The sequence below is a fragment of the Podarcis erhardii genome (genome assembly GCF_964252035.2).
Source record: "Podarcis erhardii genome assembly, chromosome: 9".
NCBI classification, from domain to species: Eukaryota; Metazoa; Chordata; class Lepidosauria; order Squamata; family Lacertidae; genus Podarcis; species Podarcis erhardii.
The window spans coordinates 70,191,200-70,212,159 of NC_138512.1; the positions used below are offsets into that span (position 1 = coordinate 70,191,200).

The window sequence follows — 20,960 nt, forward strand, 5'->3', positions numbered from 1 at the left end:
GTGTGGTTGCAGCTGTCCCAAATAACAATGCACTATCAGCATTAACACTGGCATTCTTGCTTGACACTGTGGCTTCTGGTATAGCTTGCCCCAAGTGTTTATTTGCTCATTTTGATATCACAGAAGTAGCTGGATCTCACCCATCTTGGGTGTTCATGGGCTCCCATTCATATGTTAATGTCTAGGAGCTCATAGCTCCTGCTACTGGCTCACCATTCAATGTCAACACTAAACGCACAATATATTTTTTAAAGAATTTTAGTGCTCCGTCAAGACTTTGTTCTTTGTTCCCTTATGTTTGGAGTCTAGCCTTTCCACTTTTGTTATTATTTTTAAGAGCCCTACTTTCCCTCAATTGGACCCTCTATAGTTCCAATAGGGAAGACAGGAGACAGAGTGCATAATGGAAGTGACCTGGACACATATTCGCTAACCAAGAAGCGAATGCCTCTGAATGCAGCTGGTGTGTGGGCAAGCCACTTCTGCCACACTCAGAAAGGTGATGTGATTTTGGGGGATTGCCCTCATAGAATAGCTCCCTGTTTGGTGATTAGCGTTTGACATTTTAGCACCGGGGGGGGGGGGGGGGGGGGGCTGAGATGGCACCTTAATGCCCTTTTAGGCAGGGATTTTGGAGGAAGGCTGCAAGTTGACAGAGCTTCAAGCAAGCAAGGCCATCACTTGCTTATACTCATTCTTAATATGGGAATCACTGGCCAGTTTCGGATAGCAAGTCATCAACCACGTGTGGCAAACACCTATAATCTCACTGTCAAAAAGGAAACCAGTTGTCTGTTGTGACCAGGCCTGTCTTACCCATAGAGGCTAGTGGCGCGGGGCGCCAGGGCACAAAGTTCTGGACGGCGCCAGGAGAGAGTCCGGGGAACACCAAATGAGCGCGCTGAGTGAGCGAGGGCACATGCGCCACTCCCACCGAGCATCGGCTAGTTTTTTTTCCCTTTTAGCCTGCAGGTGCCGAATTCTGCAGGGTGCCTGCAAACTAAAAGGGGAAAAACCGAGCCGATGCTCGGTGGGAGTGGCGCATGTGCACTCGCTCAGCGCAAAGCCGCTCGCTCAGCGTGCTGCCTGCCATGGCCACCGCGGCACAAAGCGGCTAGCTGAGCCGGGAGGCGCCGCATCCAGCCTCTGCCTCTTCCCTGCCAGAGGAGCTGCCCTCCAGCCGCTGCCCGCCTCCTCCAGCCCTAAAAAAAGCTTGACAACTCTGGGAAAGGGAAGTGGTGCTGGAGGGATCTTTGCACCGGAAATGCTTAAGACGGCCCTGGTTGTGAATGGCAATAGCAAAGCTCTAGCCTTATTGAATCTCAACTAACCCCCATCAACTGTCTGTGGGGGGGGGTGTGTGTTGGTGGTGGTGGTTAAAACCTGGTGCTTAGGATATGAAATTACACATGGGAAAGAAGCAAGCAAGTTCAACTTGCAATGGGTGGGGCGCATTGTTGCTATGCTATTCGTGATTCCATTGGGATTTCCCTGCCGGCTGCAACAGAAGTGGGCAGGCCAGCGCTGAGCAATTTCCAAAATACCACTCTGTATTTTGTATCCATCACACCTTCCAGGGATGCAGACCAAGACTGGTCTTACTTTGAAGCAACGTGAAGCCATTGCACCAAACGTTTTTGTAAGAACCAAAACCAACCCTCTCCCACCCCAACACCAACCCTCCCAGGGCACAGCAAGGGGTATGGTTTTTATTCAAGTGCAAATATATATACAGCTGCAGCTGTTATAGCCTTTGGCACTTGGAATAAGACACCGTGGACATTTCTTGTGTTCAACAAAAAAAACAACCAAATTAGATAAAAGTTTGGGTCTTGTTTTCCTGCTCCTTTTTATAGCAAGCACTTCTTCAAAAATAAAAATAAGCAAATGGTAAACTTCTTGATCACTTGACCTTCCTGACTAAACACTACCAGAGCTGGCCAAATACAATAGTGAGGATTTACTCAAGGGCCGGTCATCATTTCTCTACTTATTGGTTTGAGTGACAGAATACTAAGCTGGCTCCAGGAAGTTATTGGGAGGGGGGGAGAAACTCGGCTGTCTCATGGCAGGTATTCATAGAATCACAGAATTGTAGAGTCGGAAGGGACCCCAAGGATCATCTATTCCAACCCCCTGCAATGCAGGAATGGGCAGCTGTCCCATACATTAAAACACATATAAAATAGAAAATAAACACGTAAGCATGCATATTAAAAATGGAGCTTGTGTCTCTAAGCTGTGTTTTTCTAGGACTACCAGTAAAACCTGGGTATTTAGGGCGGTTAAGCTGGGAGATCACACAAAATGGTGAAGTGGGCTTTTTTCCTAGCACAAAAAATAAAAATGGGAGCACCATGAAAGCGCTGTTGCTCGAAGCAAACAGGGCTGGAATTGCGGGAGGCTCCTGTCAGTGAAGGGCCAGGCAAAAAATTAAAATAAATACAAATTGCATAGCCCTACCTCCAAATCGTAGGAGAGGAGTAACTCCTTCCTGGATAACCACCACTGCTGAAAGTGAACTAAACGTTCACCACTTGGATATTAAGCATTTTTACTTGGCAGTATGTTCCAATGCTCTCTCAATGAAACTTTCTGGATATCAGATCAACAGAACAATCCTAAACGTCTTTACTTAGAAGACCGCCCTGCAATCAATATGTACAGCACAGCACCCTTATTTGGAAGTAACTTCAACTGAACTGAATATAATTTCTGGTTCAACATGCACAGGTTCCAGCAGCAAAGCCCTCTGAACATTATTTGTGAACAAACTGCGCCACTGATCAAAAGGAAAGCTAAGTTCTACCAACTGTTGCTGGACTGGAGTCGCTGTGCTTGGCCACCTGCTGCTTCGCCCCTTCTGTTCTGTACTACCGAGTTGCAATTTAGCCGAAGGAATATTGGAACATCTCTGCACCCCTGCAGATCACGAGCACACCCGTTTGCAAAAAAAACCCCAGCCCTTTCGGGTAGTTCCTAAAGGTGGGCAGAATGGTCTTGTGCAGCTATACTTACATGCAAAGGAGATAGCACATCCAAAAAGCTTTTGAGGAGAGACATTATTCCGTGCAGAGCCAAGGACTGCTGTGAAGAAAGGCATAGATACAGAAAGGAGAAGCAAGTGCAATATTTAGCAAGCTAAACGTGGTCCGGGGAGTGGCTAAGGTAGGGCAAGACCCTGGCTCTCTGGCAGTTAATTAGCTCCCAGGGAACTTGTGGCCCTCCAGATATTGTACTGCCATCTTCTTTAAGCACCGGCCATAATGGTTGGGACTGTTGGGAGACCAGCAATATCCAAAAGGCCACAGGTGCTTCACCTTTCTGAGCTAAGGCGACCCATGCAGGTAAGCCAGCTTCCATGCATCTCTCGTTGGATCAGGAGCAGACAAATCTGGTGTGTCTCCAAATATATGCTGGGATCTGCATCTGAGTGTGGCTGCTGCTTATCTGTACTGAACGGATTATTATATTATTAACTGAATTTATATGCCGCCCTATACCCGGAGGTGCTTTTGACTGCACACGCATTAAAATTCTGGTGCACCTAGTTGTGAGCAACCAACTGACTGCAGTCCACTCTAAGGTGCCGTAAAGATGCCATGTTTCGAAACGTTTAAAAGGTGGGTTTTGAAAAGGGCGTTAAAGAGTCGGATTGGAGCATACATCAACAAATAACTTCACGTTCTGGGGGTTTCTGAAGGGGAGGGAGATGAGAAATAAGGGAAAGAAAATAGTTCTTAAATTCCCCCTCTCCCAAGAATGAATTTCATCCTCTGGATTAGTGGAAGGAAGGAAAGAAACCCGCGGAGTTTAAAAAAGAAAGGAGGACAAAAGCCAGAATACATTTGGCAAAGTAGTTTGCAACGGGAGATCTGTAGAGACATCTAGACCTAGGCTGCAAATAGCAGAATCTCCAGGGGCTGGCTGCCTGCACTTATATAGTCCGGCCCCCCACAAGGTCTGAGGGACAGTGGACCGGCCCCCTGCTGAAAATGTTTGCTGACCCCTGACTGCTGGAAATTGACAAGACAAAATGCTTGCTTTAGCAAGGACGCATCTATCTGTCTTCTAACCTGGCACATTAGCCACTTGCCTACTCACCTGTGGTGACTAAGTCCTGCTTCCAGGTGATCAGATAAGGAGGCTTTTGAAAACTGAAAGGGGTTTGCAGGGGGAGGGAACAGGAGGTGGCCTAGGTGCCACAAGGGCTGGCACTCACATGCATAGGCAGGCTGGCTTATCTGCAAGGCTGTCAAGAGCCTGGTAAGTCATGTGGCTATACGGCCTCCTCACCAAGCTGGGCAGAGAATTTTATTACCCTCCTGTTCTGATTTCTGGGAAGAAACCTCTGGTCAAGTTCTCTTTACCGCTTGGTAGGTTGCTATAGATGGGAAAAACCACCTTATTTCTCAGAGGGATTCTCTTAAACTAAGCAGGCGGAACAAATAAAATACTTAAAACAAACTGAGCAGGCACAAAAGCCGATTAGGAATCAGGACACACACAGACATGGCTGGTGCAAACACGGCACACAAGCATTCAAGCTTTGGGAAACGTGAACATATAGTTGCACAACGAAGCTGCTGCATTGCATGGTTAGGAAACTGGCTCCTTCTGTTCAAGGCCAAGAGAGAAGCAGTTGCTTGGATCGCTACTTTTCATCCAGCTTGCTTAGCTGGCAAGTCCTTCTTTTGGCCGCAACGCTTGCATTGAAGCAGCCTTAGGCAACCTGGAACCCTGCAGATGCTTCGGACTACAAGTTCTGAAGCATTTGGAGGGCACCAGGTTGACAAAGGCTGCATTACAGTATAGCACAAAACTGGTCCTATATTTTGCTGATCTGCCTCCCTTTGGGCAGGTTTTCAGCCATCCTGCTAAGCGTGTTCACACATCATATTCCACAAAGGTACAACCTGTGCATGCAGATAGCCAAGATGGACACTTGAACAGTTGATGTAATGTTTCAACAAGTGCAGTCCGTTTGCACAACCTCTGGGCTCCACAAATCAGCACGTTTACACTCCGCCACACGAAGACTTCTTCATCTGCAGAGGCAGCTTGAACCTGTGTTTAGTGTGATGTGTGAACCAGCCTTCTGGCTTTTGCTAAGAACTATGTTCTTAGCAAACAGATTAGCCTTTTTTGCTGCTTAAGAGCAAGGGAAGAGGAAAAAGAAAAGAAAAGACACCGTGGCGGTTTGGCAGAGAAGCAAGCAAAGTTGGAAAGCGAAGGGAGGGTGGTGACTTTGGTGATGAGCATAATTTCAAAGAGTGCTTTTCAAAAAAAAGGTAAGAAACAGGAGACTACCTAGCTGGAAGCAGAGGGACAATTAGCTGCACGTCAGCAGAAAATGTTGAGGGAAGCGGAAGGTAAACAGGACTCGCCATCTCTTGGAAAGTGTCAGAAAGGGAAATGTTCTGTCCAGCACAGAAAAATACGAACAGTTAAATACTTCAGAGTCAGCTTCACAACAGTTAAAGTGAGAGCGAGGGAAAGTAAAGGGGGAAGAGGAGGTTGGGTACGGGGTGAAATTTCATTCCAATATTTGCCTTGGCTGGCACATACAATTTCAAAGTGGAAACCGTAAAAGTAATCTGGACAGGAGAGGCTTGTCTTCCCTCACAGCTCGACATTGACACTGAGAGTTCAAGCAAGTTTAGAAATTAGTTTGGCTGCCACACGGCTTCACGTTCTGCTCAAGAAACCTGGCAAATGCTGGTTTTAAACAAGGGCGCCGAAAACCAAAAGCTACGTCTTCCACAGTTCCCTGGGAAGTTGTGGTGGTTAGACCAGCTTCCTAAAGATAATGAGATAGAAATTGATCTGAAAGTCAGTGGAATTCAAAGGCTTTCCTTCTATCCCTGCTTGGCTCAACTTCGGATGGACAAGTACATTGGTTGCAGGCAAGGTGTTACTGAAACCTATTTTAAAAATACATGTGGAATATTCGCTCTGCAGAAAGTCAGGGTGCTGTAGCTGTTTCTGTCTCCTGTGGGCCCAGCCTTTGACAAACATGTCTCCTGCCTCCTCCAAAATGTCTGGCTACAACTCCCATCAGCCCCCATCATGTTCTGGCTGGGCTCTTATGGGAGAAGTAGTCAAAAACATCTGAAGGTTGCTCTATGCTCTGTACATTCCAAAACTCTCACATTCCCACAATACTCTTACTCTTTACTTACTTGCCAGTTTTTGTTGTGCAAATCCTGCTAACCATTAACAAACACAGTCATGCACACAATCAACACCCATTTCTGGAACTCTGATGAGCATGCCTGTGCTCCCAAACACCTATTTTTCAACACCACAACTTAAAACTTTGGGTGCACGCTCAGAAATGAAGCAAATGGGATTTGGGTGCACATCTAAACTTGTGCGAATAAGCTCTTGAGCAGGTGCCTATGACTGTACTCTGGCAATGCCTTTCTTGCTCAGCCTATCTTGTCCTTGCAGCCGCAATTCTGAAGTCCTGGCCCAAGCAGAGCTTTGACAACAACCAGCAGCTAACCATGGTTTAACAAATGGCGTGAAGCCTGAGGGATGGTTCTTACGTTGCAGGAAAAACATGGTTGCCTCTCTCCTATGGCTGCATCCAGCGCTTTTTTTCCTGGGGGTACACATAGCCCTAAACATTTTGTGAATCTTTGTACTTTTTTTGTCCATTTACTGTTTTTATTTTCCCCGATTTGAACTATAAAATGGTGATTTTCTTGGGTCAAAATGAAAGTATCCCTAAACATTTTTTTTTTAAAAGAAAAAAAGCACCGGCTGCATCCATACCACACTTCAACAATGTTAAAAACAGGAGAGATCACATGGGATCACTGTGATGGTAAGACCCGCAGGCTATTTGGAACTGCTATTCACTTCTGAGAACTGAGAAATGAAAGATGAATCTTTTACATTGAGCTCATATACTTACACAAATTCATTTAAAATCAGATGACAAGAACAACACCCATCACCCATAAGATTGAGCCCTAAGGGGGTAGGTTTAATTTCTTCATTTCAGGATAAAACAGACCACTAATTCTTTCAGTAAATCCTTGATGCTGTAAAGATTATTAACATTCCAGGGATGTTTCTCCTGTGCTATCTGATGCCCTTGTGGCTCCTCTGTGTCCAGGCATTTGTAGTAGGTTATCCTCCATCAATTAAAAATAATAATGTGCAGCTCTGGTTTGTACACGTGCTGCATTTGTTAGTTATATCATGTCTGCAGCGAGGTTTGGTTAAAAGCAAGATCAAAACTTACTGGGGGAGCCTGTTAAAAAGGACATGCCAAAAGTGGAAAGCATCCAAGACGTTACAAAAGGCATCATGCATGTGCGAAGTCATGCAATGTCAGTAAGAGACATGTCACAAATCCAGAGCCTGGGGCTTCTTCTGCAAACTTGCAAGCTATTTCCAAAGGAAGTCTTAGACGGAGTGGGACCAGTGGGTTTAGAACACTTTTGTGTCAGGATGAAAGAGCCTTAGGTAGGACCCATCTGCACTCAACATTTAAAGCAGTATCATACCACTTTAAACAGCCATGCCCCCCCCCCCAATAATTCTGGGAATGGTAGTTTAAAACTGCTCAGAGTTGTTAGGAGGTCGCGATTCCCCTTGCAGACCTACAATTCCTAGAGTGATTTAATAATCAATTGTTCTTCCCAGGGAACTCTGGGAATTGTAGTTCTGTGAAGGGAACAGGGGCCTCTCCTAACAGCCTTGCCACCTTTAACAAACTCCACTTCCCAAGATTCGTTGGGAGAAAGCCATGACTGTTCAAAGTGGAAGGTTTTAAATGCATAGGGCAAGCGGGGCCTTACTCTATATCAGCAGTTTGCTTCAGATGTAGCCCCACATGACTCCTCAGGCTACTGCTCTAAGACAGTGTTTCAGCTGTTTTTGGATTCCCATCATCTTGTTCAGTCCTGGACTGGCTTTGCTACTTGTAGAAATGGGTTGTATCTGGGGGGTTGGGGAGGGTTTGTGTGAAAAGCTAACCACAGTGAGCCAGTTCAGTATAAATGGAATGTGCTATACATAGCCAAAATTCCTGAGCATGACTATAATCCTCCTTCACTCCGACAAGTGATGAAGTTTTTCAAAATATCATGGCCCTGGTGCAGACGACCACACAGCAATTTGCATGTGCAGTGGGACTTTAATTCTTTCTTCTTTTCAAACCCTAAATAGTATCCCCTTTGTACTAAATTTTCTTCTGAAGGAAAATCAAGGCATGGCCCTGAGACCCACAAAAGCCCCATTGATTTCAATGTGAGGAAAATGTAAACATGTACTTAAACCTTCCATAAAAGAAACCCATGGACTTTAAAGGGTTTTATGGTGGCTGGATGGTGTTCTTGCTAAGAGGTGCATTGGTGAAGGAGGTGGGAGGGTAGGAGTTTGCCATTCAAAATGGGGAAAAAAGAAGCATAAGCCCGTTGTACGAAAGCAACCCAAGTTTCAGACACCTCAAGAGGATCTCAAGAGGACCATGGCCAAAAGGTGGACCCAAGTGCAATGAACAAGACCCAAGTTTAAAATTGTTACAATCTAGTTCCAGCTCCCATTCCAATCAATTTTACAGTTTCTGTTCTTCAGAGGAAGAAGGAATATCCCCAATAAAGCCCAAGGCCATGTAGCCTTTGCTCCAACACCCACCCAACGCAGTATTATTAATATAGTAAGGATTTGTGTTTAAAAGGGAAGAGAGAGAAAAAACAAAAACAAAGATGGCTGAAACTCATTACTGCAAAAGCAGGTGAATGCAGGAACATCCTTTGACTTGGCAGGCTTTATGTGAAGCTTGAACTGCAAATCAAAAAACAAACACGAGAACAGAAATGTTAGAAATAATAGCAACTCAAAAAAAGGGGGGGGATTAAATTGGGGGGAAAAAATCAGTGGGAAATGACAAGGAAGCTGGCGACAGCTTGTTGCTTCATGGCAGAGGGTTTTGCAAAACGGATTATTATGGAATGGGAAGGAATGAAAACCAACCAACCCTTAACCTTTAAAATCTATGCTAAGTTCTTATTGTGTGGAAGCCTAGTAAGTAGCAAAGACATAAAACACAGACCAAAAGCCACACAGCATTTTTAAATTTATGGCCATGTGTAACAAAAACAGGACGGTCTGGTCGGTTAATTTATCCATTTCCCCAGTTAATGCTCCGGTTCCAGCGACAGACACAAGCAGCTGCCTCTCATAAAGTTATAGTGTTGGAAGGGACTCTGAGAGACATCTATTCCAACCCCCGGCAATGCAGGATTCTCAACACCTGGTCTCCCATCCAACTTGGAACCATACCGGACCCTGCTCATCTTTGCAAGTGTGCTGGCAGTTTTAATGCTGCACCACTAGGCGGCTTCACTGGTCCAGCTACCTGTCTGTTCCAGCCTTCCCAAAGCTGGTACTCTCCACATGTTTTGGATGTCCGTTCCTGAGCACTGGCCATGCCAGCTGTGACTGATGGGAGCTTGGAGCCCAACAACACATGGGCAGTTCCAGCTTGGATAAGGTTAGTATCCTTTGAGTAGTTTGGGAAAGGGTCATAGCTCAGCCATAGGATGTGTGCAAGAGGTTCCCAGGCTCAAAACTCTGTGTCTCCAGATTGGGTGGGGAAAGACTCTTGCCTGAAACCCTGGAGAGCTACTGTCAATCGATGTAGACAGGACTGAGCTAAATGGACCTATAATCCGTACAAGGCAGCTTTCTGTGTACCTCCAAGTGCTCAGGCAAAGGCCTTTCCGCAGCTTTGCTACTGGAGAGCCTTTCAACTGGGCATGCCAGGACTTGAACCTGGGGCCCTTCTTCATGCAAGCACACACATTCCCCCCAATGCCCTCCTTAGATGTGCATGGGATGCGCCATTGATTCAGTGCCTCATGTGCAAAGAAATGCATGTGCAGATGGGCTCCCTCCATTGGAATGAATGCAAAAGTTTCTGCAAGCAGTGGGAGCGTGTGCATGCCTTGGGACAGATTGGAACACAGTGATTTAATTGCAGATTTAGAAAGCGTATACCAGTTAATTGGCAAATCACTATCCTTGAGTAGCATATTGTACTTTGCACTAAAAAAAACCCCAACCCCAACAACCCTTAATTGAGCAAAGGAACAGACACCCACCGCAAAACACCGGGCAAACTAAGTGCCTTGGAAAAGTTCTTTAGTAATCTTGGTGAAGCAAACAAAGCTGTACATCTCCCAGAATTAACAAGCTAGCATGTTTGAAAATTGTAGCTAAAGGAATGCATGCTGCAAGAGTGCATGTTACATGCAGGAGTCATGGGGTACAGAATTTCCTGGACTGCACCATTGTTGTTTGAATGCTGGGGGAATGGAGGGTCTCCCACTAGCAAATTCTCTCCACATCAAAAAAACAGTGCAAGACAAGAGCCTAAGTCAGCACACAATGGCGCTAATAGGAGTTATGGCATCAGGCTGAGGAAGGCTGGCAATGGCTGTCTTAGGACAAGGGTTTTTTACCATTACTGCTTCCTGAAATCATTTAACTGGAGAAGTTGATCTGGAAGTTCTGCTCCAGATCAGCACATTGTCTCCCGGTAGTGTTATAAAAATGCTAGATAGTATATATATATTGCCTTGCCACAAACATACGGTGTAACACCTCAGCTGCCCAGTTCTTACTCTGAATTAAAAAAGGAGCATTCCAATTTGCTGGGTTTCAGAGGGAAGTCATGCCGGCAGCAGTGAGCAGGTTGATCTGCCACCAGTCAATGGACTTCTGCAACACTGCAGTCATGCCACTATGGGTTCTGTTACCAAGAAAAGTCCAAACCCTTTCTTGGCAAAGTGGAGCACTGCATTCAAGGGCAAGAGAAAACTTAAAAACCTTTTAAAAGCAGAAATCCAGGCTAGGTTGCAACATCTGTGGGTGTGCATGATAAATATATGTGCATATATATTGCAATAATGATGACATACTCTCGCTTTTCCATTTAAAGCATTCAACAGCAAGTGAAAGCACTAAACTGCACATCTGAGCACACAACAGTTTCTAAAAGTGGAAAGAGCTACCTGCACAGAAAGTGATTCTCTGCAGGAGAGAATCCTAGAATCCTAGAACTGCAGAGCTGGAAGGGACATCTAGGGGGTCATCTAGAACAAATCTCTGCAACGCATGCAGTCCATTGTGAATTGTTAAATGTGGCCATCAGACACAGGCAGCATTTGCATGCAGTGCCAAGTCACGAAGTATCGTTTATTAAAGTATAGAGTGCATGCACTTCAAGCCCTTAGGCAACATGCCTCCCTTCTGCATGCAGGTACACAAACTGTGAAAGTTTTATGACTAATTGATTGCGTTTACTCATATTGCTGCTTTCCCACAATAAGCTGTGCCCAGTGTGCCTTACAGTAAACATTCAAGACATCAGAATACAAATATACCCTATACAGAGCACGTCAGTAAAGCTAAGTGATGCTGGAGATCATGGTTTGTTCCACCCAGGCAAATCACAATAGCTTAGGTAAAAAACAGGTAACTGTGGTTTGGGCAAAACAAAGGTTTGGATGCAAAGCTAACCAGCTCATCGTTTGTTTACCTGCTTGCAGAAGGAAGGAGAAAAGTAGGAGCAATTGGGCTCCATTAATAAACCACCCTCTGTAGCTTAGCACATATGCTTGCATCTTGACAAACCACAGTTTGCCAGAGGGCCCCACCTTGAAAGAAGATACAGTTAGCCTTCTCTCGCCAGATGCAGCCTCCAAGAATATGACCCCATCAGCCTTGAGGGGGGAAAGTGGAAACCCCTTCCCCCCACCCGTCCAATTGCTGGCGATTGCATGGAGTTAATGCGCATGTCCTTGTGTGGTCGCGGCGCATGAGAGTGTGTGTGGCTTCCAAGTGTGCATTGTGCTCACACGGTGTGGCCCCTGGCTTAGCATTCTGTGTCGGTGTGGCCACGCTCTGTCAGGGGTTTATATCTGTGCTGAAACCTTGCCAGGTGTAACTGGGAGGCCTCTCAAACCACCAAGGGCACCTGACCCTATAACGGCAGACAGCATGCAGCATCTGGGTTGGCCGTGTGCGTCCTAATTATCAGAAGGCTGGATCGTGTGCTGCCCACTGCATTTCAGGCTCCAGCACCACAACTCCACTTCTGGCAAATGACAGAGAGAACCGGGGTTGGGAAATACCTATCACAGGGCAGGATTTAGATATGCAGCCCTGTGCGTGTCCTACATGCGTGTGTTGCTGCATGTATGAATAGCGCACGTGTGCAGGAGAGCTGAGCCAAACCACAGCTTCCTAGCACATGTATACATGCAGTGAAACACACATTACAACCGTGACCAGCCAGTCTAAGCCAGCCAGAATCTGGCCCCATGTTTGAAGCAGCAGCAGCAGCCCTTAACAGTATTATCTGAAAACCCAGTGACTGCTCCTCTGGCTTGACAACTGCAGTGACAGTCTGATGCCACGTGGGGGAACTCCAGACACGTAAAAAGAAATAACAACCAAATGGATCCTCTACAAAAATAACCTTGAGAATTCCATCTTTCCTCCCCTCTTCTCTCTCTCTCTCTCTCTCTCTCTCTCTCTCTCTCTCTCTCTCTCTCCAAAAGTTAATACTTTAGGCCCTTATCGTTGCAGCAAAAAAAGGCGAAACGAAACAAAACCTGGAATGTGTCCACAGAGCCTGATAAAAAAATATTAAGTTCCTGTAGCCCCCATTCAGAAGGCTCAGCCTTATCTCCTGGAAAGCTTTTTGGGATGCTTCTCAAAAAAGGGTTGGTTTCTGCAGGGATGCCAGAGTTGCCATTTTCAGGCTTCACCCTTCCGTTAGCTCTAAACATTACACCACTGAGAAAATGGCACATCCAGGCCTTGCCCCCCTCCCCCTCCCTCCTAAATTTCTCTTAATGTAACATCTGCACTTCCCCTAACTGATCCCTCTTTATAGTGAGTGAGGGGCAAGGGGTCTGTTTGGGATTGCAAGTTTGAAACCCAAGTCAGATGTTACGGTGTATTTCATTTCTCTCTCTTTTTTACAAAATTCACTGTCAACATCTCAGACGCATGCTCAAACAAGGAAGTAAAAATGTCAGCCTAATTTATAGTCGAAGGTGGATGGCTTTAGTTTTGATAAACAGAAAGGTGCTTCCTCATAAAATATTATTATAGAAGAGATTGTGCTTATATAGACAGCAATGGTCTATGCAGCAACTACAGCTTTCTCTGAGCTAGGGATCAGTACCAAAAACTTCCTATCGCAAGGCTCAGCCCTGGAAGATGTGATATTATAGTAACGTTAGGGAAATCCCTCTCACACAGAGTGCTTTTCCTTCACCACTGAAGAACCGCAACCAGCCCCACCTATCTGGTGTTGGAGAAGGGTGGAGAAAAATTATCTCCAAGTGAAGCTCATTTCCACCACCTCCTGTTTTAGAAACTGAGGTTGGGACACTGAACGTGTGACTAAATGAACCAGGCATGGATGGGGAACCTGAGGCCCTGACCAGCATGGGCAGAGCTCAGGACAATGGGAGCTGTGAGCCAGCCATATCTAGAGGTCTACAAGCTTCCCAGTCCTGGTCTGAACCCGTCCTGAAGTTTGTCTGCAATCAGTGGGAGAATACTCCTTCACAGCTCCCCAATCTGGGTTCTCCACAGCAGAATGTCTCCTTAACTGCTCTATAATAAAGGTGCATTGTGAAGAAGGCCAAAGGGGCACAAGATGAGGTGAGATAGCCAGCCGATGCTGAAAATGTACAATTTTCCAAAGTTGGAACGCCCTCCTGTAATTTGCAAATTTGACTGAGTCCAGAGACAGACCTCTTCGACTAGGTCAAGCAATCACCATTACAGATGCTTATAAGATATACAAAAAATAGAGTTTCTTCCATGTAAAGACAGCTTCAAAAATAATTACTCTTTCAAAGAATCCTTCATTAAAAAAAATATAACCTACATATTGATTCCCCACCCCCACAAGGGAAGCACAGTCAGAAGCTAGAACAGTCAAAATGGACCTCCCTCTGCTCATTTTTACAAATTGCAGAACAGGACTTCGGTTATAGCAGAGAGGTAGCCATGTTAGTCTGCCGTAGCAAAAGCAACTAAGAGTCTTGAAGCACCTTAAAGACCAGCACTCAATTTGTGGCGTGAACTGTCATGAACATGAGCCCAATTCATCAGATGCAGGAAGTGGCAGGGATATATACCGCACAAAATTTTAACAGACCTACCGAACTCCTTTGCAACCCATGTCATTTGGCAACACCGTGTATAGAAATTATTTTGGCCCCTGCGTTACATGATACTTATGTCATGTGACTGTTGTTGATTGTCTAGCCAAAATTGCATCAATCCACGCACAAAAGAAGCAGGAGGAGATCATCAGCAAGATTGAGGGACAGACCCCAAATTTTGCACAAGTTAAAAATAAACCTTCCCTAAGGATCCTAAGGGAGGGAAATTTAAAAGCAGTTCAGTGAGGACAGAGTGTGGTCAACGGCCACAAAATGTTGGGTGGAAGGAAGGAAGGAGTAACTTGAAGTTTTGAAGAGCTGCAAAGAGCAATGGTGTGTTGCGGATCCTGCTTGAAAAGAGAGATCATGTCTTTAAGGTGTCTGTTGTTTTAGCTACTGCAGAAACTAAGCTTAGCCAGTATTTAGGACTAGAGAGAAAGACGGAATGGATACGAAGCTCTTTGGTGGGTCAACTTCTGCTGGCAGAAGTGCAACCAAAAGGAGTTTCCACACCAAAGTTTTTGTGGGTGACTGGCACTCTGAAGCAGAGCGCCGGTCACTCACAAACAGACGTGTGCAGGGAAGGGATCAGGTCCCTGTGCTGACTGCCCTGTGCCCAGATGGGACTTGCAGCATCAGCCTGGAAGACAGAACTGGCCATGGTGGCTCTAAACTTACAAAGAAGGTCAGGAAAGACCTTTGGGGTTGCACATCCCTGGTTACATTCTTGTGGTGCGAGATTGCTCCTGTAACTCTCTCCAGTGGTCGCAACGCCTTATAAAAAGGTCAACACGAAAAAGGCAAATCTGTATACCTACATTGCAAGTACATAATCCTGAAGCCAGTAGATGGCTCCATCTTTTGCACTTTGCCCTTTTCAGTACCTTGAGACCTTGTAAGTGACCTGCAGGAGCACTCCAGTGTTACAAAAATGCAACCAGGGAAGTTACGTAAGTGGCAAACGTCACTCAAATCTCCTATGGGTGCCATGTGTGCAGAGCCATATGCACAGGTGCAGAATCAAAAGGAAACCTGCTGTAGCCCTGGCACCCACCAGGATTAGCAGAGAAAGTTCTGGAGAACGACGACAGGGGAAGAGAAAGCTTAACAGTCCTGCTGTAGACCAGACACCTGTTAAGGTTCATGCCTAATATGCTTCTCTCTTTCTCAAGAGACGCTGCAACAATGCTTCGAAATTCCCCCTGAAAGGTATTTATTAAGAGGAAACATACTGCCTTTGCATGTGCTAACGCTCCTTCAAAAAGCACCTGGGAGACCCATGAGCATAGCTCCAGAGCCCCGTCCATGCATGGCACTCCCATTGCTGGTGCAGTTAAGTACCCTTACACGCCTGCAAAACTTTTCTTCACTTCCGCAGCCAAGCAGCGGCTAAAGGTCTGACTGCAAATATGCGGGTCTGACTTGCTCCAACGATGCCAGACTGCTGGTTTTATTTTATTTTTTACTTTTACAATAAGAAGCATTGTACTGCAATCATAGCATACCCAGTACTGTTAATTTGTTTGGCTAGCACAGGGGCAGAACTGGCACCAGATATATAAGTTTATACTGTAACTAGAGTTACTTGCACGCTCTAACAGCCGCTTTTGCAAACAGTCGCTTTTGGCACTAAGCGACTCCGAGCTGAATATACCTCTGGCTAGTTAGGAATGCAATATGAGCCGAGTCGTTGCATACAGTTAAGGGGGTTGGGGCCACAGGATCACATCCTCCCTGCTGCCCGCAAACCCAGAGGCGAGGCGAGGGAATCCGGTGGCATGATCCTGCAGCCCAACACAATCACTTAACCACGTGGCTAACACTCAGGAAAACTGTCATCTCTGCACTGGCCCATTGTGGCAAGGCTTTTACACAACGAATCAAGCACAGACCTTTTGAAGCATCACTGGGAAAGACAGTGAGAGACGGAGCGCTATGTGTTTTGCTTCGACAACAGAAAATCCAAGACTTATTGCAAAGTCGGTTCAGCCGATCGCTGGGTGGGCTGGCTTTCGGTCTCTGCTCTCCAACTGCTCTCTTGCTTCTTTGAACCAGCTAGTCAAGCTTTTACAAAATATTATTTAGGTACCCTCTGTATAAAAAAAGTAAAGCCGGTCATATTCCCTCCCCGCCCCTCTTTTAAGGAAAAAGCAAACAAACCTGTATTTTCTTTTATATAAAAAATAATTCAGTCTGGGTTTTTTTTTTTTTTTTTAAATGGGGGCGGAGGGAGAGGGAGGGAAGCCCAGTTTCCAGTCTGATAATGGGAAGAAGCGAATACAGACATGCAACGGAAGACAGCACACTGGAACAGAAGCCCACAGAGCTTGACCTGAGACAATGGCTTACTTTTTCTTGTCCTTGTCTTTCTTGGTTTGTTGAGAGCCAGCCTGCTGCCCTTGTGACTGTAGCAGCTGGGCTGCCGCTTTCTTCTTCTGGAAGTTGCCCAGCTCCTCCTCGAGCTCCTTCTTCTTGTCGTCCACTTTCTTCTTCTCTTCCTGGTGAGTCCGCTTTAGGTGGTCAAACTTCTCGTGAAGCTGCCCAACCGGAAAGAAAGAGGGAGGGAGGTCATAGACACAGAGAGAGGCAGAGAGAGAGGCAGAGAGAGAGAGAGAGAGCGAGAGAGAGAGAGCGCGCGTTAAGTGCAGGGAAATATTGCAATAGTCCAAACCTGCTGCACAGGCTCAAAGGATGGAAGGGGCTTGAACAAGCAGACTCATGGCCTACGGCCAGAGATCACAGCATCACAGAACTGAACTGAAGGGTTCAGCCAGCCTGCTTATATAGAGCTCCACTACAACGCAACTGTAACCATTTTCTGTAACTATCCAATCACTGAACGTCACTTCCAATCCCCTATTTGCATATGTGGACCTGAGTGAAAACTATCTACAGTATCCCCCTGCTGGCCCAGGGTGAGAACTTCAGTACATAACAGTAGTGGTGCCTTCTACCTGATGAACATTAAACTCCAGACTGGGAACAGCCCTTTTCTATCTCCCTCTCTAGCCCAACAAGTGACCTAGGTGACTCTGGTCAGGATTGACTATGGGCCCCTCCAGAAATCAATCTATCATCTGTCTGTCTGTCTATCTATCTATCTATCTATCTATCTATCTATCTTTCTATCTATCTATCTATCTATCTATCTATCTATCTATCTATCATCTATCTATCTATCTATCTATCTATCTATCTATCTATCTCTATCTATCGTGCATTCACAAAAACACTGGAGGGGTTCTAAGTGATCCCACTTTCAATAGGGTTCATGCCTGCAACACTTTCAGGGTTGACATACTGCTTTGCTTCCAGTCGGCGCATGCCCCATAGCTTCCTTCAGAAGCTATGGGGCATGCAGGACAGAAGTCCCATAATTTTTTAATACCACAAATGTCCTGGTTTTTCTTTTTATGTTCTGTGTTTTATTTGGGGCTTTATTTTTTGTCCTGTTTTTGCTGCACTACGCAGCACGAGAATCCAGTAATGCGGTAACTCTTGAGAAACATTGTGGTACAACTAATATAGGCTAAGTTTCAATTTGTATATTTTTTAACTGTTGCCATATCTGTATTGTCCGTGTTATACCTAATTGCAAATTCAAATGTATCCCCATTGTGTTCTATGACTTCCTTGATACTGTATGTGGGCTGGAACTGGTCTGTGACCGAAATAATAAAATTCATTCATTCAACTAATATAATGGCAGGATGTCCAGCATAAATCCACCACAAATGCACTATTACTGCAACAATGACTTGTTGCTGAATGCACCCATACACAAAAAAACACCAGTCTGGAGGGACCCTATACATGATCAAGCCCAAAACAACTCTGGTTTGTGTTTTCTGCTTCGCACAAGTGCTCCTATATGGACCCCCTGACAATTCCAAGCTGAATCATTCAGAGATTCAGGGGTGGGATCCTGTATTAAGAGTGAGGGGAGGAGTCCACTTACATCCTTTTCTGCTTCCTTCAACTCGGCTTCTTTTTCCTTTACCCGCATGACGAACATTTGCCTCATTTCCTCCTCTTTTTTCTGGAGCTCACCCAGGAATTCATTCCTCTTGGCTTCATAGGTCTCTTGCAGACTTGTTATGGAAGCACCCCGTTAAAAAAGAGAGAGGACGTGGTGGTCGTGGGCAGATAGAAAGAAAGCCAAACCTCATTAGTATCAAGGATGAGTAACATCGAAGGAAGAACAAAATCAATCAATCAGTCAATCAGCAGCTCCTGGTAAATCAGGTAAGGTTGCACATGAGCCTGTAACATACCTTGCTGGGTTATTGAGAGCATTAAAGGTGTATGAACATGGGAGGTTGCTTTTACATGCAACCCTCCCATGAGTCCATCTAATGCGTTATTGGAAGAAGCAACTCCCCAGGGCTGTGTGAATGAGTGTGTGTGTTTATGTCTTCCCAGGTCCATTAGCAGAGATCTGGGAGATGCAATTGGTGACCGAACTTGGAACACACACAGAACCAGGCAGAGGGCCTTCTTGGCAGTTTCGCACTCCCATCAGATGTCCAATATAACCAACTACAGTGGTGCCTCGCAAGACGAAATTAATCCGTTCCGTGAGGCTCTTTGTATTGCGGTTTTTTCATCTTGCGAAGCAAGCCCATTGACAGCTTAGCGGATTAGCGCTATTAGCGGTTTAGCAGCTTTTAGCGGATCAGCTGATAAGCGGCTTATCAGCGGATCAGCTGATAAGTGGCTTAGCGGCTTAGGAAAAGGGGGGGGGGAGGGAAAAAACCCGCAGGAACTCACAAGACATTTCGTCTTGCGAAGCAAGCCCATAGGGAAATTCGTTTTGCGAAGCGCCTCCAAAATGGAAAACCCTTTCGTCTAGCGGGTTTTCTGTCTTGCGAGGCGTTCGTCTTGTGGGGCACCACTGTATATGGTTTTTTAGAAGACATCTGAAGGTAGCAATGTACAGTGGTACCTCTAGTTACGGATTTAATTTGTTTTAAAATCCGTAACTAGAGGCACCGCTTCTGCACACACGCATGGCATGATAAAGTGCTTCTGTGCACACATGAGCGGTGAAACCCGGAAGTATACACTTCCAGGTTTGCCGCGGCCATAACCTGAAGATTCCGTAACCTGGAGGTTACGCAGCACGAGGTATCACTGTATAGGGAAGTTTTCAATGTTTAATGTTTTATTTTTTATATATATATTTTGCCAAAAGCTGCCCAGAGTGGTTGGGGCAACCCAGTCAGATAAGTGGCATATAAATAATAAAATTATAATGTACCCCCCCACACACAAAACAACAAGCCTTGCCACCTTATACATAGTTCAGAATTCTTTGAAGGGAGGACAGGACAAAAATGGGATACACTGAATAAATATCCCAACAATATTTACTTTCGACCAGGATTTTTCTGGCGTGGAAACATTAAGTCCTCTTCTGTTGAAAAGTGTTTTTGAAAAGAAGCACAAAACTGGATGAAAAGCAAAGAAGGCCTGAGTAACTTCTATATTACTACTACTACTACTATAGTCCTAAAAGCCTGAGTGAATTAAAAAATATCTTGGCCTAAAAACCAACATTGATGGTGCCAGGAATGTTTCCCTGGGGAAAGCATTCCACAAACAGTGGGGGCCACTACTGAAAAGTCCGCTCTCTACACCTCCCTTGGATGAAGCGCCTGGAGAAGGCACCACACCAGTGCTTCTTCTGTGTGGTGCAAAACTTATTTTGCTTCATCCTAAGCAGAGCAAAACGCGACACTCATGCTGTGCTGTGCCTCAGCTTCCCCCTTTCTTAGAACTACTCCAAAACATCACTTGCCAAGGAGCTTGATGAAGTTTGCCTGATAACGGGGAAGCATCTAGTTCCTCTCGCCCCTTATGCGCTGGGTCCTTCGTGAGGTAAACGGTTTGTCACCACTTCTTTATCCAGCTTGGTTTCAAGAGTTCCTGGAATGCTTTCTGCTCCCTGTCAGGAAGCAAGGCTGGCTTGCATGAAGAGTCCAGGCTGGTTTGAAAAGATTAAAAGTGCCTGCACTTCACATCTATTCTCCAGCTTGCGCTATGAGACAAGAAGAAAGTACCCTTATCTGTGGTCCTCTATCTCCTCTCTTTCTCCACTTCCTCTTTGCTATCTGAACTTGAAAATAAATAAATTGATACTTTTGGCTCTGTTCTACCCCTGCAATTTTCTCATTGCAACCGCCAAGTGGAAGCCATTTTGGATCCGTTTGGCCAAAGGTTTTCAACCTTTTCGAGTCCACGGCTCCCTTGACCAACTACATTCTTTCTGCAGCATCCCTGTGGGGCTCAGGAGCAGTTATGTCACCCCTTGCTTGCCTGCAAAGCTGGCAATGTCTCACCCTTTTTTAAAAAACACCCTCTCTTGTGGAGGATTCCCTCAGCCTCTTCTCCCCTCTCTTTGGGAGTCTTCTGGGAAGCTGCTGCTGCCACCCTGGTCTCTGAGCTGCCACCACCCCCACCCCCACCCAGAAGTGAGGTTTGCCCCACAGGGACCTGGGAAGAGGATGCTCCCAGCCTTAGTGGCCCGACAGACTGGCCAAAGATGAACACAAGTCTAGCACTACAGGGGCCTGGGACTTGTCTGCCCATTCCGAACAGCAAGGGCTGGTGGACTGGCTGGCTGGGCTCCCTTGCCTGCTTGCTTGCTCACTCTGAGGCCACCTCCGCTCCTGGCAACCAGCACCCCCTGGCCAGCCCCAGAGGCATCATTTGCCTGCAGAGCTTATAGCCACAGCTGCTGCAACAAAC

General features: G+C 45.8%; 1 protein-coding gene across 5 annotated transcripts in view; it reads right to left on the reverse strand.

Annotated features, from left to right (window-relative positions):
- The window catches only part of SEPTIN11 (septin 11), a 110,177-nt gene that overhangs the window by 4,860 nt on the left and 84,357 nt on the right, over nucleotides 1-20,960 (reverse strand). For 2 of the 5 annotated variants that reach the window (XM_081877025.1, XM_081877029.1), the window contains exons 8-10: nucleotides 18,169-18,301; nucleotides 16,560-16,747; nucleotides 205-3,087 (exon numbers count right to left, since the gene is read on the reverse strand). In XM_081877025.1, the coding sequence (XP_081733151.1) occupies nucleotides 3,063-3,087; nucleotides 16,560-16,747; nucleotides 18,169-18,301 (346 nt within the window). In that variant the 3' untranslated portion in view covers nucleotides 205-3,062. Of the gene's footprint in view, nucleotides 1-204; nucleotides 3,088-5,284; nucleotides 8,803-16,559; nucleotides 16,748-18,168; nucleotides 18,302-20,960 lie in introns of those variants that run through there. The other 3 variants (XM_081877026.1, XM_081877027.1, XM_081877028.1) reach the window with 3 other exon arrangements.